The sequence below is a fragment of the Manacus candei genome, unplaced genomic scaffold (genome assembly GCF_025592945.1).
Source record: "Manacus candei isolate 608988 ecotype Guabito, Panama unplaced genomic scaffold, ASM2559294v1 h1tg000047l, whole genome shotgun sequence".
Classification (NCBI taxonomy): Eukaryota; Metazoa; Chordata; class Aves; order Passeriformes; family Pipridae; genus Manacus; species Manacus candei.
This window is the reverse complement of record NW_026138095.1, coordinates 10,777,083-10,795,328: the sequence shown is the minus strand read 5'-3', so window position 1 is coordinate 10,795,328 and position 18,246 is coordinate 10,777,083. Positions and strand designations below refer to the sequence as shown.

The 18,246-nt window shown below is 45.3% G+C and overlaps 1 protein-coding gene across 3 annotated transcripts in view; it reads right to left on the bottom strand.

The window, feature by feature from the left end:
• The window catches only part of MYH10 (myosin heavy chain 10), a 102,079-nt gene that overhangs the window by 58,814 nt on the left and 25,019 nt on the right, over positions 1-18,246 (bottom strand). For all 3 annotated transcript variants that reach the window (XM_051797457.1, XM_051797456.1, XM_051797458.1), the window contains one exon: positions 7,635-7,662. In XM_051797457.1, coding sequence (XP_051653417.1) covers positions 7,635-7,662 — 28 coding nt within the window. The remainder of the gene's footprint in view (positions 1-7,634; positions 7,663-18,246) is intronic.

Here is an 18,246-nt window from a genome sequence, read left to right as displayed (position 1 = left end):
GCTTTTCCCTGGAGCAGCTTCTGCTTTGAAGCAGCTCCATGCACATTTAAAAGAGGAAAAGCTTAGCCAGCATGAGCACTTTAAAGTTTAACATGGTTTTAAATTCATTGCATGTAAAGCTGGAGTGCCATTTTCAGCAAAGCCAAGTCTTCAGGCAAATCCATCCCAGCTACAATTTGGTTACCAAAAACTAGTGACTGACTCAACCAGCTGCAGTTTTTTCCCTGAGCAACTTGAGCCCAAATCTTTGTACAAAAGGCACTTCCACTGTTGAATAGACTCTCACCTGGAAAACAGGCAAAACATAGTGGGAGACAACTCACAATTCATAAAGTAAAGAGGCAGGAAGCAGGAATGGAAGCTGGTCTTCCAAATTCCTGGAGAACACTCTTCCCACACGACCCACTTATAATGGCAGTTATTACTCCAGAAACAGGTCAAGTACCTGTTTGGGAAAGACCTATTCTGGGAGGAAACAGTGCTTCTGAAGGAAAACAGCAGTGAAACAGCTGCTTTCCTTATTGCCAAGGGGGTTTGAAGCATTTACACACCTTGTGACAGTGACAGCACCTGGCAGGGCAGGCAATGCCACCATCTCCTCCTGACCTGGCAAACAAGTTGATGGATTTTAGGGAAGTCAAATGAGTCCAAAGTTGCTCACTGAAGTGCCACTGCACAGACAGGCCTCCTTCCACCCCCACCCAGAGAGCCACTAATTCCATGGGCAGGGCAGGAGGTTCCCAGCAGGTACAGAGTGCAGTGCTGTGAGTGACACGGGACAGGAGGGCACAAAGCCACACAGTTCCAAAGAAACTCTGAAATTCAAAGACAGGCTTTTCTTTCCCTTGCTACCTGTGCTCAGCCTGCTGCTGACTAACAGTATTTGGGAGGACAAGCATGTAGGATGAAGGAGGATGGTCAGAAGCAGTTGGTGCCATCTGTCCCACCAAAGATCATCTCTGTGATTTCAATCACTGAAAACTAACCCAAATAACCCAGATTTCACATGCTGGGGGCCTGGTTCACTCAAACCCTTTCCCTGCCCTAGGAGTTTCAGTCTAGTTCTCTCCTTCCCGATCAGGAACAAGCTCTGGGCTGGGAAGTTCATCTGGAAGCAGAAGGTCCTCCTGTGAAGAAGTGGCACCGCTCCCTTGACACCTGGGCAAGTTCTCAGTGCCAAATTCCCAGGACACAAGAACCCAACCTGCCACTCACAGCTTCCATTTAAAGCAGCCACTTACCCAAGGCCCCAACCATGGAAATATGCACTTAAATTGTCTGTAGGAGAAAGTAACTGCGTATGTAAGAGCCCCAACAATGGGCTTTTGTCCCTCTCACAACAGCAGTTGCAAAGAACAGAGGAGACACTTATTCTCAGACACAACTGAGCAGATCATCTGCCAGCTACAAATTAACAGATATTTACAGGTAAGACCTGTAATTAAAAGGCCATTTTAATCACCTGCCTTATTTTCTGCAAGAGGTATAACTGATAGTTTGGAGAAGAGTCATTAATTGGCTTTACTATTTACGTGGCTGCTTCAGAGCTGCTTCCTTTCCCTCTTGATGCTTCTCATCATCTCAACACCACTTGCCCAGGGAATGTTACAAGCTGGACTCCAGCCAGAGGTTGTATACAAAAATGCTTGGTATTTGCTGCTGTTGTCCTGTAATAAGCAGCCTCTATTCCCTCCACACCCCACCACTCCTACAGAAGCCAATTCAGATTAGATATCCTTGTGGGGCTGCAAGCATCTTGCTAAATGCCTATTTATCAGTTCTGAGAATACCAGAAGTCTGTGGTAAGATCCTTCACTTCAGAAACACATTAACTGCAAAAAGTGCAGAGCAGCACATTTTCACAGCTGACTTCCCAAGAGTCGCCTGAAGCCAGGGGAGGTTGGAATATTTCTCAGATTCTTCGCTACCACAACACAAATTTCTTCATCTTGGTCATCAGCCTCCAGCAGCCTGGCATGGCCAGCGAGCACTAAACAGGCAGCAACAACAGAGAGAAACACCAAAACTTAGCAAAACGTCAGCAGCTGCAGCTTCTCCAAGAAAACAAAGCCTCAAAGTCTCTCCAGAACAGCTTCACATCCCACAAAAACGGGAAAATGTGCAGGCAGACATGTGCACACTGCAATGTTGGCACCACTTTCTGTAAGGCATCACTTATGGATGCTGGGCTAACACAGGCTGAAAGCTACTTATTATATATATATATGTATATATATATAATATACAACATATTATATTACCTATAAGCTCTCAGGAACATTAAGTTGCTGGAACTACATATATTGTCCTTTCTTTTCAGCAAACTAAGAATTTACAGACACAAGATCCAAAATAAACTTCCATTTGCACTCCAGTCAAGGGGGAGTGATGAGAAGGAAGCTGGTTAAGTCCAGCTCCCTGGAGAAGTGCTGGTTTTAAGGGCTGCTCGTTTGCTTTTCATTGAAAAGTTTGATGAACTAAACTACAAAGCAGAAGAGAGCTCCAGCAACCTTTCTAACCATGTGTTAGTGGTTAAAGCCCAAGATTAAACCATCCAACTTCAAAGCTGAACAGAAATTCCCACCATTACTGTTTGTTCAGCTCCTCCCATCTCATCATTAGCCAGGCAATAATCTGGCTTTCACCCATGTGATAGATTGTCCAGTCGATTCAGGAGCTGTAGGGGTGTGTGCCTCTGCACATATTTGGGGTTTGCAGTGGGTGAATGCCAAAGGGCACATAAGGAATCCCATCACCACCTGAGGAAATCAGGGTGACACCATGGAGCAGCAGAGTCCTTCTGCATGTGGGAGAAGGACTTCTGGTTCACTCTGAAAAAAGCCTTTCTATAATAAGTAATTTAAACAAGAAGTTTCTCCTACAAACTCCATCCCTGGGCTCAGGTACTCACCAACTTACACAAACAGATGGGGAAGGAGGTGCCACAATGAAACAACAGAGACCACGCCAGTAACTCTGAATAAAGCCCTGCAGCCTCTGCAACAACACAGTTGTCTATATTTGGCTTCCTAAAAGGTGGGGAGTGGAAAGGGAAGAGAACAGAAGGTAACTAAGAGAGGAAGACAGCACACTATTTTGTGTTCAGAGATGCCTCATGTCTGCAGCAAGAGCAGGAAGTCATCTGTCATCAGGAGTGGACTGGAGAGCTCAGCACAGCCACATCAGCTGGCAATGCCAGCAGTGCCCTCCTGGAGAACCACCCCCCATGCCAGGACAGGGTGTTCTGCTCAGACAAGCAGCCAGAGAACACAGCAGGTAGTTTGGTGGGGTTTTTTTCCTTCCCGGTATGTTTGACTTTGAGAAAATATTACTAACTTTAAGACCACTAGTTCATGCAAAACTCTTCATGGAACATCAGCAGGTGAGACAGGAAACCTCCAGGTAAACCCACTGCCTTCAAAGCAATGAGATGTGATGAGAGACATGCTTGGAGAACCATCCCCCAAGGTCAGCCCACTCCAACAGGGCATTAAGAGGAATCCTGTATCTGCAGCATCTCAGTGAAATACAGGTTATTCTTCAGCACAGCTCTCTTGGTGAGAAAAAAATTAAGATAACTCTGAGCAAACTGTATTCCTCAGAAAGATCCACCTGCACACACCTTCTTCACAGAGCTAATATTTACTAGACTGAAGCAAAGTAACTGCAGGCCTTTTGGGGGAAACAGGCTGGTATTTCCTAAAGATCTGCACAGGTCAAGACAATGAATCTGCCTCAACCCCAGATGTAACTGCATTTTCATGCCTAGGATAAGAAAATATCATGTGTACCAAATATAAATCAGGATTCAGTTGTTTAGTGAGTTCAGAAGGATCAAGAGTTCACAGTTATCTTGCAGGTTAGGCAATAACAAAATTGAAGGCAAGAGAGTTTAAAGGTTTTCCAAGGTAAGTACGAATGGATTGGACATTCACCCAGCTGGAACCAAAGGAAGGCAGGTGGAGAACAGGCAGAGACGGTCCTTGAAGAGGAAGAACTGAAACCAAACCCAAAGGCCCAACACAGCACCAATCCTACACTAAGAACACCCTCAAGAGCAGCACTCCTGGCTGTCAAGAAGAAAGGGTGGTTGGATCCAGAGAACCTGGAAAATGCTGTTCAAATACTGTCACTGGAGAACTGATCTGGCCCCTCCTCTAAAGGCCATGGAAGGTAAAATCCCAGGAAACTTCATCAACTAGAGACAGGGGGAGAGAGGTGAAGGTGCTGCCCAGATGGACCTTCAGCAAGCCGTGGGAGAGACTCCTCTCCAGACAATTTATGGTCAAGGCAGTTGGAGACAGGGAAGTGACAGGCACACCACAACTGTCCTCATCCCAGTGCACAAGGCAAGGGCTGTTTTCTCTCCCACCAGTTTGAACCACTCCTGCTGGAGAAATTAAAAAGTACTCTGAGGACTTCCAGCTTTACTAAAGATCAGGGTCAACCAGGTGACCCAGGTCCTGAGACAGCAAGTTTGGGATGAGAAGATGTGTCAAGCCTTTTATGAACTGCCAAAGGAGTTTCTGAAACCACCTCCGGTGTGGTTAAGACACACTCCTTCCACCTTATTTATTTCTGCCTTAGTCTAAGACCTGTAAAACCAGTGGCAGGAGGGGAAACACAGAGTTTACCTCTTCCCCAGAATCAGCAATGCAACAGGAGTCCTGGACACAGGCCAAAACAGAGAAACAGGATTCCTGGTCAAAACATGGGACCTCCTTCTGGAGGTAGAGAGTTTGCCATGGCCTTGTCCCATTCATGGAGCAGATTTAACATCCCAAACATCAGTTTAGAGTGCAGAGCTGCAAAATAATAGGGCTCTCCCATGAAGTCCACAGGGGAAACACTCTTTGGGACAGTGCCACAGAAAAGAGCTGGCTTTATCTGTTCAAAAGGGACATACAGGGGAGTACAAATGGGTTTGATGGCACTTCTCTTGAACACAGAGCTGGAAAGCAGTCTAAGAGAAACCTATTTTAAGAGGAAAGTGTTTATTAACCTGGCAGCCTCTACTATCCTTTTTTGTACTCAGCATGTAAATGGTGTTGCTCATCAGACAGTGTGAGCAAGGTCTCCTGGGCTATGGTGGAACTCTGGTGTACAACTCCCAAGATGACAGAAGCACCTTGGATCCCATCATCTATCACCTCATGTGTCTCACATTCTGACAAGGCAAGACCCACACTGTACATCCAGTTTGGACATAAAATGCCTTATCCTTTATAATCCTGAGGCCACAGATATGTCCCCATTATGGAGGAAATCCATATTTTCTTGTGAACTGCGTTCAGTGACGTTGGTCTTTTGAATTTATGCTGCTGTGTAAGTACTTCAGCAAGAAACACCAGGTAGAGCTGTAGGACAGCAACAGAGCCTGGAATCTGTGCTCAGAAACTCAGATTTATTAAGGCTGCCACACTTCTGTTATGTGGAGCCTTTAAGACTGATACAACCAAGGCACTGAATTAAAGGTGGTGAAACTCATGTCATGGGACTAACACTTTCAATACCCAGGGTTGGGATATGCTTCCAAGCCAGTGATGAAACTTCTCAGCACCAGATTCTGGAATTTTACATGGAGTAGATTTGTCACCAAGCATTTCCCATGTCCAACAGAAGAGATGTCCTCAAGGCCATCTCTGAGGGTCTTAATATTGGGATGCACTCAGAGCAGTCCCCAGTAGCTCCAGACTTCCATACTGGATGTGATCACGTCCTCCTGAGGTCTGGCTGTAAGGATCTGTGTCCATCCCCACCTCCCACCATCTGGACTCAAGCTCCTCTGCAAAGCAAGCCCAGCCAAGATGTGGAACCCAGCAGAAGATCCACAAATTCCATACTGGACTGTGTTGAACCAGATACAAAACAGGGGTCAATTATCTGTTCAGCACAGAAGGATCAAAAGCTTATGGTAACCTGAGAGCTGAGGTAATAATAAAAACAAAGGCAAAAGAGCTTAAAGGCCTATTCAATCTTTCAACAGATCAGACATCCACCAAATCCTGCAGCACTGTCATTCCAACCTTTGTGGGCTCAGCTGACCACACAAAGGAGGGAAAGGTTCATGCACAGGCACAAAACATGAAGTTACTTCAAAAAAATTCACCTGGGGCAAGCAAAGACTGTCAAAGCATCCACAAACACACGAGAACAAAGCATTTCTTCTCACCCTGGGATCCCATCCCTGCTTTGAGGGCTGCTTTGTACATTGCACATGGAATAGTCATCCCAGGAAAAGATGAGTTCTACTAAGAGCAGGAACCACAGACCTAGACAAGCCTGTGTTAACTGGATCAACTTTTATCTTAGCTACAGAACTGTGTTTGCTCCTGTTTCCTTGGCCCTGAGAATCTTGTATTCATAGTCTCCATAGTGCAGAAAAGCCTGGCTTGAAAGGATCCACCTTCAGTCTTGTACAGACTCTGACAGTTAAGGCACTTCTGCAGGAAGAAGAAGATGGAGATTTGAATCCCTTCATGTAAAGAAGGAAAGTGAACCCAGGACTCCTTCCAGCAATTCATCCACCACTGAGCTCCTTCAGAAAGCAACTTCCAAAGCACGTCCTGGCACACAGCAGGGCCAGGGGATCACACACCCCAGGCAGAGGGCACACAGGGCACTGCACCTGCTGGAAGGACTTGAAGAACACAGTTGCCTGTCTCAAAACACTGTCAAACCACAGAAGAAACCTGCCAGAGGATCAGCCACCACAGTGGGAACTTGAGATAAGCACAGAAGAGAGACATTTACAACAGCAAGACACCAATTCCAGGCCTAGCTGAGGGTAGCTTTGGTCAGCACAACCTGGTTAATCCACCCAGACAAAAATTCCCACGTTGGCAAACTGTGGGAAAGGAAGAACTGCTGACAGACATGGCACCCCAAGTTATGGGGACATCTGTGACCACCCCATGGATACCCAGAACTCGGACTGGATAAAGGTGGTAACTCCAGAAGAGCAACTGCAGGACCCCCATCTCCAAGCCCAGGGTGAAGAAGGACCAACAGGACATCACTGGATCCAGGGGTGCTGATGATCTTCTGCTTGATCTTTCTCTCCCACCCTCCTTCCTGTTTCCTACAGATCAGCTCAGGAGTGTCATAAACCTGGAAGTGCATTTGTATTCTGGCTTCCCAACCACTGCAGTTCCAGATCCCAGGGAAATTTGAACTGAGGTGAGAAGTTTGCTCCTGGGTGGGGCAAGTTCAGGTAAAAGGGAACCTTAGTGTCAACTTCTTCAGAGATCCCCTGTCTGCAGCAGATCCAACGCAGACTGTTGGTCTCCAGACCCACTTCTGGGTCCTGTCTCCCTCAGGCTTTATCCCCCTGAGCAGTCACAGCACAGCATTTCAGAGGTGTGAACTTCAAGCTGTGTGGTTCAGATTCAGATCTCTTACTGACATTTTTAAACTGCATTTCTTAAATAGCACATGCCTAGAAAACTTGCAATAATGTGAAGTACAGTATTAAAAGATTATACCCCCATATTAAATATCACTTCCTGCCACATCTTTAATCATTACCCACCACCTGTAAAGGTTAAAGACCAAGCTTTGACTACCACAGATGTATCAAAGACCCCTCTCAGCACAGATTCCCAAAAATGCCCAAATGAAAAGTGGTCACTTACGTGCAGAGAATGGATTGGTCCTCACGGTCTGCAAAACAAGAACAAACATGGTTATAGGTTTTTGTTTATACAATACAGTTTCTTTTAAATGAATGTTTTTTAAATTCATCTTTTCAGTTTAAGAATTCTAAAGACATTCTAAAGCAATTTTAATCATGTCCCAGTTCTCACACACATCCCCCAAACAACAGTTCAGACATTCCTACAAGTCCTGCCATTTCAGATAATAAAGTTAAAAACTGGTTATATTTAATAATAACCCATTGCAATCTTTTTAAATATATTTTCAGATAAAGCTGGACTAAGTCCTGCCATTTCAGATCATAAATTCAAAATTTTGCTTAAAATTAATAATAATCCACTGCAATCTTTTAAACTATATTTTGAGACAAAGCTGACCTAACATTTCTTATTCTGTATGCACAAAGAATTTAAAACCTTCACTGAAGAGAAAAACAGCTTCAAGTACAGAACACTGACAACCAGACACTTGGAAAGAGCACTGACATCCCCAGCAAACAAGTGCTTTACTCTACAGCTTTTTGTTTTCTTTTTTACATTAACATGCAGGCCTGAAGTGCCTCCACAATTTAGCTTATTCATGAAAGCCTCGTCCAAAGGACATGCAGGGAAAGGCTGCACAGAGCCCAGAGCTGCAGCAGTGGCTCAGCACTTCTGTGACACCCACTGCTGTGCTCCTGACCTTTGAGAACTGCCTGGAGGACACTTATACCCTGCAAGGGGCATTTCAGAATTACAAGGCCTTTCCAGAATATATTTCAGCACCACACACTCTATATTAATTCTATAGTGAAAGCATTCAAATACACCTGCAGTAAGGAGAGCATTTCAGTTAAAGGTGTTTTCTGCCCTGTCTGAGCCAGGTTTTCAATGAGTTCAACATCTTTTTCATAAATCTGCATCACAAAGATCTTGCTTTTACACACTTCAGCTGTTTCTCACCAGCTCCAAGAAAACACAACTGTCTCCTGCAAGCTCAGAACTTCAAACACATTTTCTGTTCTGATTGGTAATTTGTAATGAATTGTATTATAATAAATAAAACCAAGCTTTGTTTTGCTCATGTGTAAAGCTCAGGACTACACAGAGTCCCTGCCAATTTTCCAGGCTGTATGAAACCAGTCACCCCCTCCACGGGATGAGTTGAGTTCATGGTGTAACTATTAGTATTGAAGCTGAATTTCAACTTCAGAGAGATAGCATCTAAAAAAATACAGAGAATCACAGAATCATAAAGGCTGGAAAAGACTTCCAGGATCATCAAGTCCCCCCTGTGCCTGATCCCCACCTTGTCCCCCAGCCCAGAGCACTGAGTGCCACGGCCAGGCCTTCCTGGGACACCTCCAGGGCTGGGCACTCCAAACCTCCCTGGGCAGCCCCTGCCAAGGCCTCACCACCCTTTGCAGGAAGAAATTCCTCCTGATGTCCAACCTGACCCTCCCCTGGCACAGCTGGAGGCCGTTCCCTCTCCTCCTGTCCCTTGTTCCCTGGGAGCAGAGCCCGACCCCCCCCGGCTCCCCCCTCCTGTCAGGGGGTTGCAGAGCCAGAAGGTCCCCCCTGAGCCTCCTTTGCTCCAGGCTGAGCCCCCCAACAGCACAGCAGCTCCAGTACAGACACACCAAAAAAAGTAAGGGGAAAGCCTGGGACTGCAAGAAATGAAAGCTGAGAGTAGGCAAAAGCAGTGGGAGTGTGACAAGAGAAATGTTAGGGAGACACTCTATGGAGTTCATGTTCTTCTGCTTTTGACACCTGGCACCTGGACTTGCAAGGCCTATCAAAAATAACTTTTTAGTACCAGCAGCAGAGCAAGCCCAGAAGTACAGCAGCAGCTGGATGTCCTGCATGCCCAGTTGTCAGCACAGCCAGAAGAGGCACAGCTCTGCCCCTGCCCTGCTCCCAGGGCACCAGAGTGACTCAGGCTCTTCACAACCACTCCACATGGCAGCAAAACTCAAGGTGACGCAGGACAGTAGGAACCATTTGTTCTTCCAGAAGGAACTGCTGAATGGATGCCAAGTTGGTATCATGACTAGAGTTTAAAGTTAATATTTCCCAGCTTTAGTATGTATTTTTTAAAGTGATGACTTGATTTTTGCCTTTTTACTCCCCAGGGATAACGTCACTCTGACTTTGTCACTGTACCTCAGCCACTTCATCAAAAAAAAGTCTCCTCCAAACCAGAGCTCTTCAGTTTAGCACTTCTGAAACACTTAAGAACACAGGTAGCATTTGCCTTGAAGTTTACAGTAGTTTAGTTGAAGACAATGTGTGTTTGTCAGTGCTTTGTATCATATTTTACCTGTCCATTTACCACGCAATGCTACTGTGCCACAGCACACACTGCACACTGGATAAATGAATTTTCTTACCCAGTTAGTCCTACAGAAAGTCTACAAGTTCAGATATTTATATGTATTTCTCACTGCCAGAAACCCCAGCAAGTGCAGCTGAGCTTTTTCATCTTCTCTGTCCAGGAGCCTGAATTGACACAGACCTTATAAAGTAAATTATCTGAACTCAAGTATGTTACCCCAAAGCCATTTTTCTGGGTCCTTTCAACCTAATCAGATGAATATAAGCATGAAAACAAGGATGTTTAAATGGGGATGAAATAACAGGACCAAGCTCTTAATTCAAGCTACATCATAAAACACCCCCTTTGGTTTTAAACCAACAGGAAAACCCCATTGGAATCTACCACTTCACTTCTGCAGCTTGGATTTAAATATATCCCAAGGTCTTCAAACTACACCGAAGACCAAAACATTCAAGTTGCACAGAGAAGGTTTACTACAATAACCCTAACTTGAAAATAAAAGTTAAAGTTATGGAAAGTCTATGAATAAAACCAAAATTTGATTTTATGCTGCTGAAATAAGCTTTGAAAGGTCCTTTGGGATGGAAGAATCTGGAAGCATGAAGGCCATACAACCTGACACTGGCTTTAGGCTGGAGCTCCCCCACTGCTGTAATTCAGCTGGAGCAGCTGCTGGTGTCTCAGCTTCCCCTGCCCAGTGTCCCATCCCATTCCTCCTCTGGAACCAGCAGCTGACTGTGCACATGCACTGGAGCTGAGGAACTACCAAAATTTAGTGTTCAATCAGATCAGCTCCCTGGTGCAGTTTGTACCACAGGAATCAGCACACAGAACATGAGAACCACCTCTCATACCAGCCACCAACCCTCTGGGCACCCCAAAGCCACTGGGAGAGGCACATTCCCTGGCCCAGGGGAGCTGCAAATCCTGCCCAGCAGAAGGTGCCACCTCCTCCACCCTGGTGTACGTTCCCAGGCCTCCCTTGAGCCAGCACTGGTGGTCACCTACGATGACCCAATAATCAGTGAGTGATCCCAGCAGAAAACTAACCCTACCAAAACATCTAATCAAACAAAAGTGGCTATTCATTAGATCACTTGCCCTGTATCACACAGAACATTTATATACAGCTCCAGCTGGATGTCTCAGGCATTGAAGCCTTTCTTTCAGCCCTGCTCTCCTGCTCCTTTCACCTCCACCCAAAGGCAGGATCTCACCCGAGCTGAGGATCAGCTGCTGTGGAGCCAAAGCCACGTTAAACTCATCCCACCAACCCCATCCCACCACCCTGCAGGGAACAAAAACCCTGGGGAGGCCAAGGAGAATGACCAGAACAAGACAAGAAGAATTACAGCTCTGAAAGCCATTTTTCCCTCCTCTGCTCTCGGCTCCCCACAGGAACGTGCTCTGGGGACAGCACTGGGCAGCTCCTCAAACAAACCTGTTGCTTGGCTGCAAAAAGGTTGCCAAGTTTTCTGGTTTGAAAATCCATAAGAATAGACAGATCCTGGCAATATAAGAAGATGCATGAAGTTTTGACTGTCAGAACACAAAGCATTTGACTCCACATCCCTTCTCTCACCAAACTAGATTCCACCACTCCCCTCAACAGACTTTACCTAACAAACCCCTGTTAACTCCAAGGAAGGTTCCAGATGTACATCAAACATTTGTTGGGCAATTGGCTCAGGCAGGATGTTGTGAAAAGTTGTAGCTCAAAGCTGTAGTCTGTCTACAAAAAAAATACTGTATTTTAAAGGCAGCTTTTCTTAAAAGCATGATTTTGTTCTGCTCTGGTCACACTCTAGTAATTTATAAATTGATATAAGACAACTAAACAGAAAAGCAAGAATCTTTTCAAGTTTCCCACGAAAACTCAAAAGGCAGCAACTCTGCAAGCACAGAAACTTTATCACAGAACAGACCTTACAAGCACACTGACACACAACCCCTACAACTGGCATTGTCCAATTACTCTTTACTGTATTGGTATTTCAAGTATTGCAAATGCCCAGATCTGCCTTTATCTCTCACACTTTGACTCAGAATGAACAGAAGAAGCTATTTGGAGCTATCCCACACAGTGGACAGCCCAACTAGAAAGGCGTTTTTTGACTTAATATCAATTTGTAAATCTGTGAAAAGAATTTCACAGAACCTGCTTTCACCTTCAACCTATCTCTGATTACAATTCTTAAACAGTAACTTTCATGCAAACACTGACTTGTCTCACAACCCCATTATTTAAGAACATACAATAAGTAAGTGGTAAAAAGGTTAAATCTAGCAAAGCAGTGAAAATGGACATATAGAGTTTTAACCTGCTTTCCCAGAAAAAAAAGCTCTGGGTTACCACACATCCAGCCAGCAGGAAACCATGGGGAGGAAAATGGTTCTATCTGCAGGTACATCAAGGGTTGTCCTTTCCCAAGCCCAAGATTCTTGTGGATCATTCATTTTGGCACAGCCTTTCCTTTTCCCTCTCCAGACCAGTGATCAAGTGCCAGTCCCACTTCTGGAGCAGACAACCATAAAAGTTTCTGCTTTCTTGGGGGTGCAGGAGGCAAGTTTTTTGATATTTCTTAAATAGGAGAAATCGTTGGGTTTCTAAAAAGAGGCTCCATGTAGGAGGAAGGGAGGGTTGTTGTTTATTTGTAGATAATATTTCATGCCCAGGTGCCCCAGAGCACAGCCCAGGAACAGCTCTGTTCCCTGGTGGACAGCCTTGTTTGTTGTGGATGCAGGCTCCACAGGGCTGCTGTGGATGTGCCCTCTGCTGTAGGTGAACAGGCTCAGATATCAGCCTGTTCAAGGACATTTAAAAATTGAATTCCTGACAAGTTTTGTGAAAATGGGTCAGTGCCCGGGGGAAAGAGGGACAGAGACCTTCCCACCAGCACAGGGTCTGCTGCTGCCAGAGCATTCCCAGGGCAGGGTCACAAATGCTCCATGACATGGGAAGCACACAGGTGGCCTGACAACCCGCCAGTCTTCAATTCCAAGCTCCCAATCACTTTTTTTTTTCCTTTCCTCTTTTCCTACTGGACTGATAAGCATGGGAAGAGATCTGGTTACAGAGATGAAGCACGGCTTTTACTTTGTGTTTGTCTCTAAAATGTTGCCTGGTTACCCCATAAACTATCATCAAACACTTAGCACTGTGAAGTGACTTGTGACAAACACCTCTAACAAGGGCCAACAGGAAGAGTGACAGGCACAAGTTTGTTTGCTGGGACCTGCCACACCAAATATTCCCTGACACACTTATGGTCACCAGGAGATTCCTGTTTATCCTACACTTCAGTACTTGTGCAATGATCTCCCTGTACAGCTCAGTCACTCCTTCCCAAAGACAGGGCAGTTTGCAGGAGCTGTTTTGCCAACAGTCACCCATCAAACACCCCAGGGACCTTTGCAGAATGCAGGCAATTTGCTAAAGTCGACATTTCAAGTTTTAATACCCAAATTTCATCAAGCCAGTACTGACTGTTTAAGGACACTGAACCTACACATGCCCAAAGCATCTAATGCAATCCATCCAAAGCAGCTGGAAAGTATCACTGTCAGGCTACTCTCCTCAGGAGGTTTCAGGTGACTAAAAGCATGGAAACATCCCAGGTATCTTCAAGAAAGGTGAGTAGGATCATTGCACTATCCTTCTAAAAGCTGGAAGGAACCTCTGGAGGTCAGAAATTATCAAGGACACACTTCAGGGGAATCCATCTCTCTTGGTGCACCTTCAAACTGCATTTCTCTTTTTCTTCTTGCCTTGCCATCATCAGTTCATTTGTATGTTGGGTGGATTTTACATCCAAGTCTTACTCTTTGAAACTGTCAAGCAATGATGTAGAAATTCTGACTTTGTCCTAAAAGGTGTAACACAGTAGTGTTATACCAGCAGTAAGATCAAATTCACGTGTAGTCTGCACCCAGTGGGTATCCAGTAGTTTTAAGGTTCAGGATAATAATATTTATCAGCTTTGCTTCATCAGTGCTCAGACACTTTTTCCACAGACCACTGAGAGCCCCCAAAGCTGGCTCAGACATCACTCCATGGGGAATTACATCAACCCTCTCCCTGCAGCCCAACACCATCCACTTCAAAGCCAAACCCTAGAGTGCTGCTTTAAATCAATCACCAATTCCCAGCTCTGTCTGTTCACCTGGTATTTCCCACATGGAATGACACAGGACAGACACAGCCAGTGTCTACTACATTTCCTCTGCCCAGAAACCAGCCTGTCTGAGAACTGTCGGGCTCAGCTGCCACTGCTCTGACAAACCAGTATTTCACTCCTGCCTCTTTCTTTCCTTTGTCTAATTACTGCAAGAGATCTCCAAGCCTGTAGTGAAGGGCTAATAAAGCACCTTTTCACTGTTGGAGGGGTAAACATGCTACATATGTTCCAGTGAAGTTAAAATAACAAAAGGGGGTTTTTTTGAAGAAAAAGAGTGGTTCTGTCCCTTGCTCTGGAGGATGTGAGATTTGAGATAAATCCCAGCCACGCTCCCTGGCTGAGGGCATTAAGTTAATAATTACCAGTGAAGCATAGCAGAGGTCACTCAAAGCCCAGTCATGGTTCACCCTGTGACTTGGTACAGTGACCCACAGCACTGAACACGGGGATTTCTTGCGTGTCTGCAGCAGATGAGGTGACCACACTCATTGTTCACTCACCCAGCACAGCACGGGAGGAACCAGCCAAGCCATGAATTGAGGCTATTTTAGAAGTCACGAGTGAGGCATTTGCAACATTAGCCTGAAATTCTCTGAATTCCTAAAGGAAAAGCTATGACGTTCTCGGCATTGCCAGCCAGGGCTGAGTCAGCACAGAAGGACAAAACAAACTGGACTATGTCCTGCCCACCCAGTGAAACTGGGGGCAGCTTCTCCATCACATACCAGAGAGAATTTGAATTTTATTTTATTTTCAAACTCATTAAGCTTGAAGAAGCTTAAATATGGTTTAGTTTTCACTATCAGTCTTTGACCACCTTTATTAACCATCACTGAGAGAAGTTTTAGTAGGTCTAACTTAGAAATTACAAGAGATGCTGCACTTGTGAGCAGCAGTTAATGGGTAACACATTGCTGCCCTAACAAATTCAAACGGGTCCGGGTTTATTTATCCAGCCTTTTGAAGTGGGTGACAGCTGGAGTTGGGATGAGCAGAGCACACAAGTCAGCACAGAAAACTGCCCCATCCCAAGGGCAGCTGAGATGTACAAACAGCAACACATGGAGAGGGACAGAGCCTGGACTGTGGGAGTGCTCCCAGTGTCCCCAGCCCCCGGGGACAGGCACAGCTCTGGGACTGACCCAGTGTCCCAGCCAAGGGCTGGCTCACACAGGAGGGTTTCCTGCAGCTCAGCTCAAGGGCAGTAACAACCCATCAGGCAGCACCTCCCCACACTGCTCAGCTGGAGCTGCCAGGACCTGCTCCCTCACGGACCTTGAGCTTCCGACACAGACACATTCCTGATTTGTGGCTCCCAGCAGCTCCTAAATCTACACAGGCCACCCCTATGCTTGTATTTCAATTCCTATTTCCATTCTGCTTAGCAGTAACCTAAGATTAGTAGGAGCTGGCAAGCCAGAGGCCGGAGAAGGTTTATTTGGACTACAGAGCATTCAGCATAGCAGTGGTTTCCATCCTCCATCAATCCTGCTGAAGTTGTTCTACTTCCCATGTAGTATAATTTTGTTTAGACAAAGATTACACTGTCAACTGAAACAATGATTCAAGGAGGTCCTTTAACTGTAAGATCTGCCATTTAAGCTCACTCATTTAACTTTTGCTCTTCTCCTTCTCAAACAAATAAGCAAACACAAAACACTTAACAAAACTGGACAGAAGCTTACTTTCACTCCAGTGGCCTCTTTTCCAACTCGTGCCTGAACTCCATGAGTTTGGAAAGACAACAAATATGACAGCAGTACATAGCCAGGCTTTTTAACTTCAACACAACAGGGGCAGTGGTTTGGCCTTTTGTTCAGTCCCACACAGGACAGGACCTGGATCACCTCCCACATCACTCCAGCACCATATCCACCAGTGATTCCAACACACCACCCAGCAATACCCACGCTGAGAACATGTAAGCATTTTCCTGATGGATATTTTCTCAGTCTCACAGCAAGCTTTTTGACAAAAATGGTTATGTGACAATACTTTCAGTCACACATTTGCTGCATGAACTCCTTGCACCTCTGCTCTTCAGCACTGGGGTCAAGTTACTACCTTTTCCAAGCACTGAGCACCATAAGAAGTTCCAAAGCACTTTCCCAAGAGAACATGCAAAAGCCACTGTTAACAGCCTCAGGAGAGAAAAGCTCATGAGCTTCCCTCACTTTACAGCTGAGGCCACCACATGAGTGTGGAAAAGCTCAGCACAACCCACCTCATGTGCTGTGTGTGGTCAAGCTGAACATTTGTCTACAATTAAGATTTGGAGGGGGTGGGAAGGGATATCTTGGATGAGACAGTTCAAACACTAAAATCCTTTCCTCCAAAGACCCAAGTTGATTCCCCTTTCTTGTATTTTAAACACAGATTTGGTTTAGGCTTGAGTCTGCATAGGTTTTAAAGTTCAACAAGTCAGAGGACAAACACCACATTCCCACCCTCTCGTGCCTGAATCACCACTAAGTGCTCAAACTCTATTTCAGCACAACAATTTGAAATTGCACAATATAAATCCATCCACCAGCTTTTAAGGAAGAGTCATAGGTATATTCAGACCTCCTTTCCTTTGGAGGAAAGGTGTTGACCTTTAGCTCTTTAAGGTCAAAAGAGCTTTTATTCACATGCATTTGTGCACACACACAGGCATTTTCCTCTCCCCTTTGCCATCTAAACATATGCATCATATATTCCTTACATTATTTACGGGGGGAAATCCTTAAAATCCCCTTTTCTCTCTCTCTTGAGCGCACAGGCCTGACACAAACATAGTTCCTGCAAGTCCAAAACACTAACCAACCTGCAGTTTCACAGATATGCTGGTGACTGAAGGAATCCTTCCCTCAGAAACCCTCACTGGTTACCAAGTGCCTTTGATTGTTGTTTTAATACTGTTTCCATCAATAACCAAGTGTATATTGCACTAAGAGGGGGTAACATCTCTCTGTTAAAGCAGGAGGGAAAAAGGAGCAGCACCTCCCCAACAACCACCCTTCCCCACCCATTTTCAGCACCTAATGCCACCTTTCTTCCAGCCAAGTATGTGAAAAACAAGGATACAGGAAAGAGGATAATCACTGTAGGAATTTTTGACCCAGTAACTACTGTGAACTCATTCCTGTACTAAAGGCAATGTTCCCCCATGCCTTTGTGAAGAAAAACTAAACCTCATCTTTTAATTGTATTTCATTTGAGATGCTGAATGTCACCAGGATCAACCTCTGCTTTAAAAAGAGATGCAATGACATTTTACCAGTTGCCTCTCCTTGGCCTGTTGAACACTTCAGAAATACCACTGATGGAAAGCACCCAATACAGACTAACTAAGCTCCATGTACTCATAATAAACTAACAACTGTGCTACAGTTTCCAAGTGCCAACAGCTTCCAAAAAGCCAGTGGCAGCAGATTGCTGCCCTCCTACCTGTCCCCTCCTGCACAGGGAGGGGCACAGGAACCCATCCCACCCCCAACCCTCCAGTGTTAGGAACACACAGGCCATGACCATTTAACTCACATCACTTTTATGCACAGGTTACAAACTAAAGTTACTCACAGGGCAAGACAGACCACACAGAATTGGAAACAGTATCTCACACCAACAGCAAGGACCAAAAACAGCAAGTAAGGATGATCCCCTGCAATTTCCCAATCCATTAACCTCAGAATTCATGTTTTTCTCACACAGCCTTTCAGCCCCCACTATATCTTGAGGCACAGAGTAGCACACTTCAGCAATGCTGTTACAAAAATTGCTTCTTTTTGTTGTTTTGAACACGTCATCTGCAAATCTCCAGTAATGACTCTTTGTTCCTGCATAGGAAGAGATGGGGTGGGGGAAGATCACCCTCTCCCTGTGCCACTTCAGATTTAGACCTCAGTTACATCTGACCTGAATTATCATTTCCTTACTGAGTTTTATTCATTTTGGTTGTTTTTCCAACGTGTCCTGTCCCATTTCCTCTGCGCCCAAAGCAGGGCAGGGCAGGGCTGTACAAAGTGCAGATAAAGAGAAAATCATAGAATGGCTTGGGTTGGAAAAGGCCTCAGAGATTCCACCCCCCTGCCATGGGCAGGGACACCTTCCACCA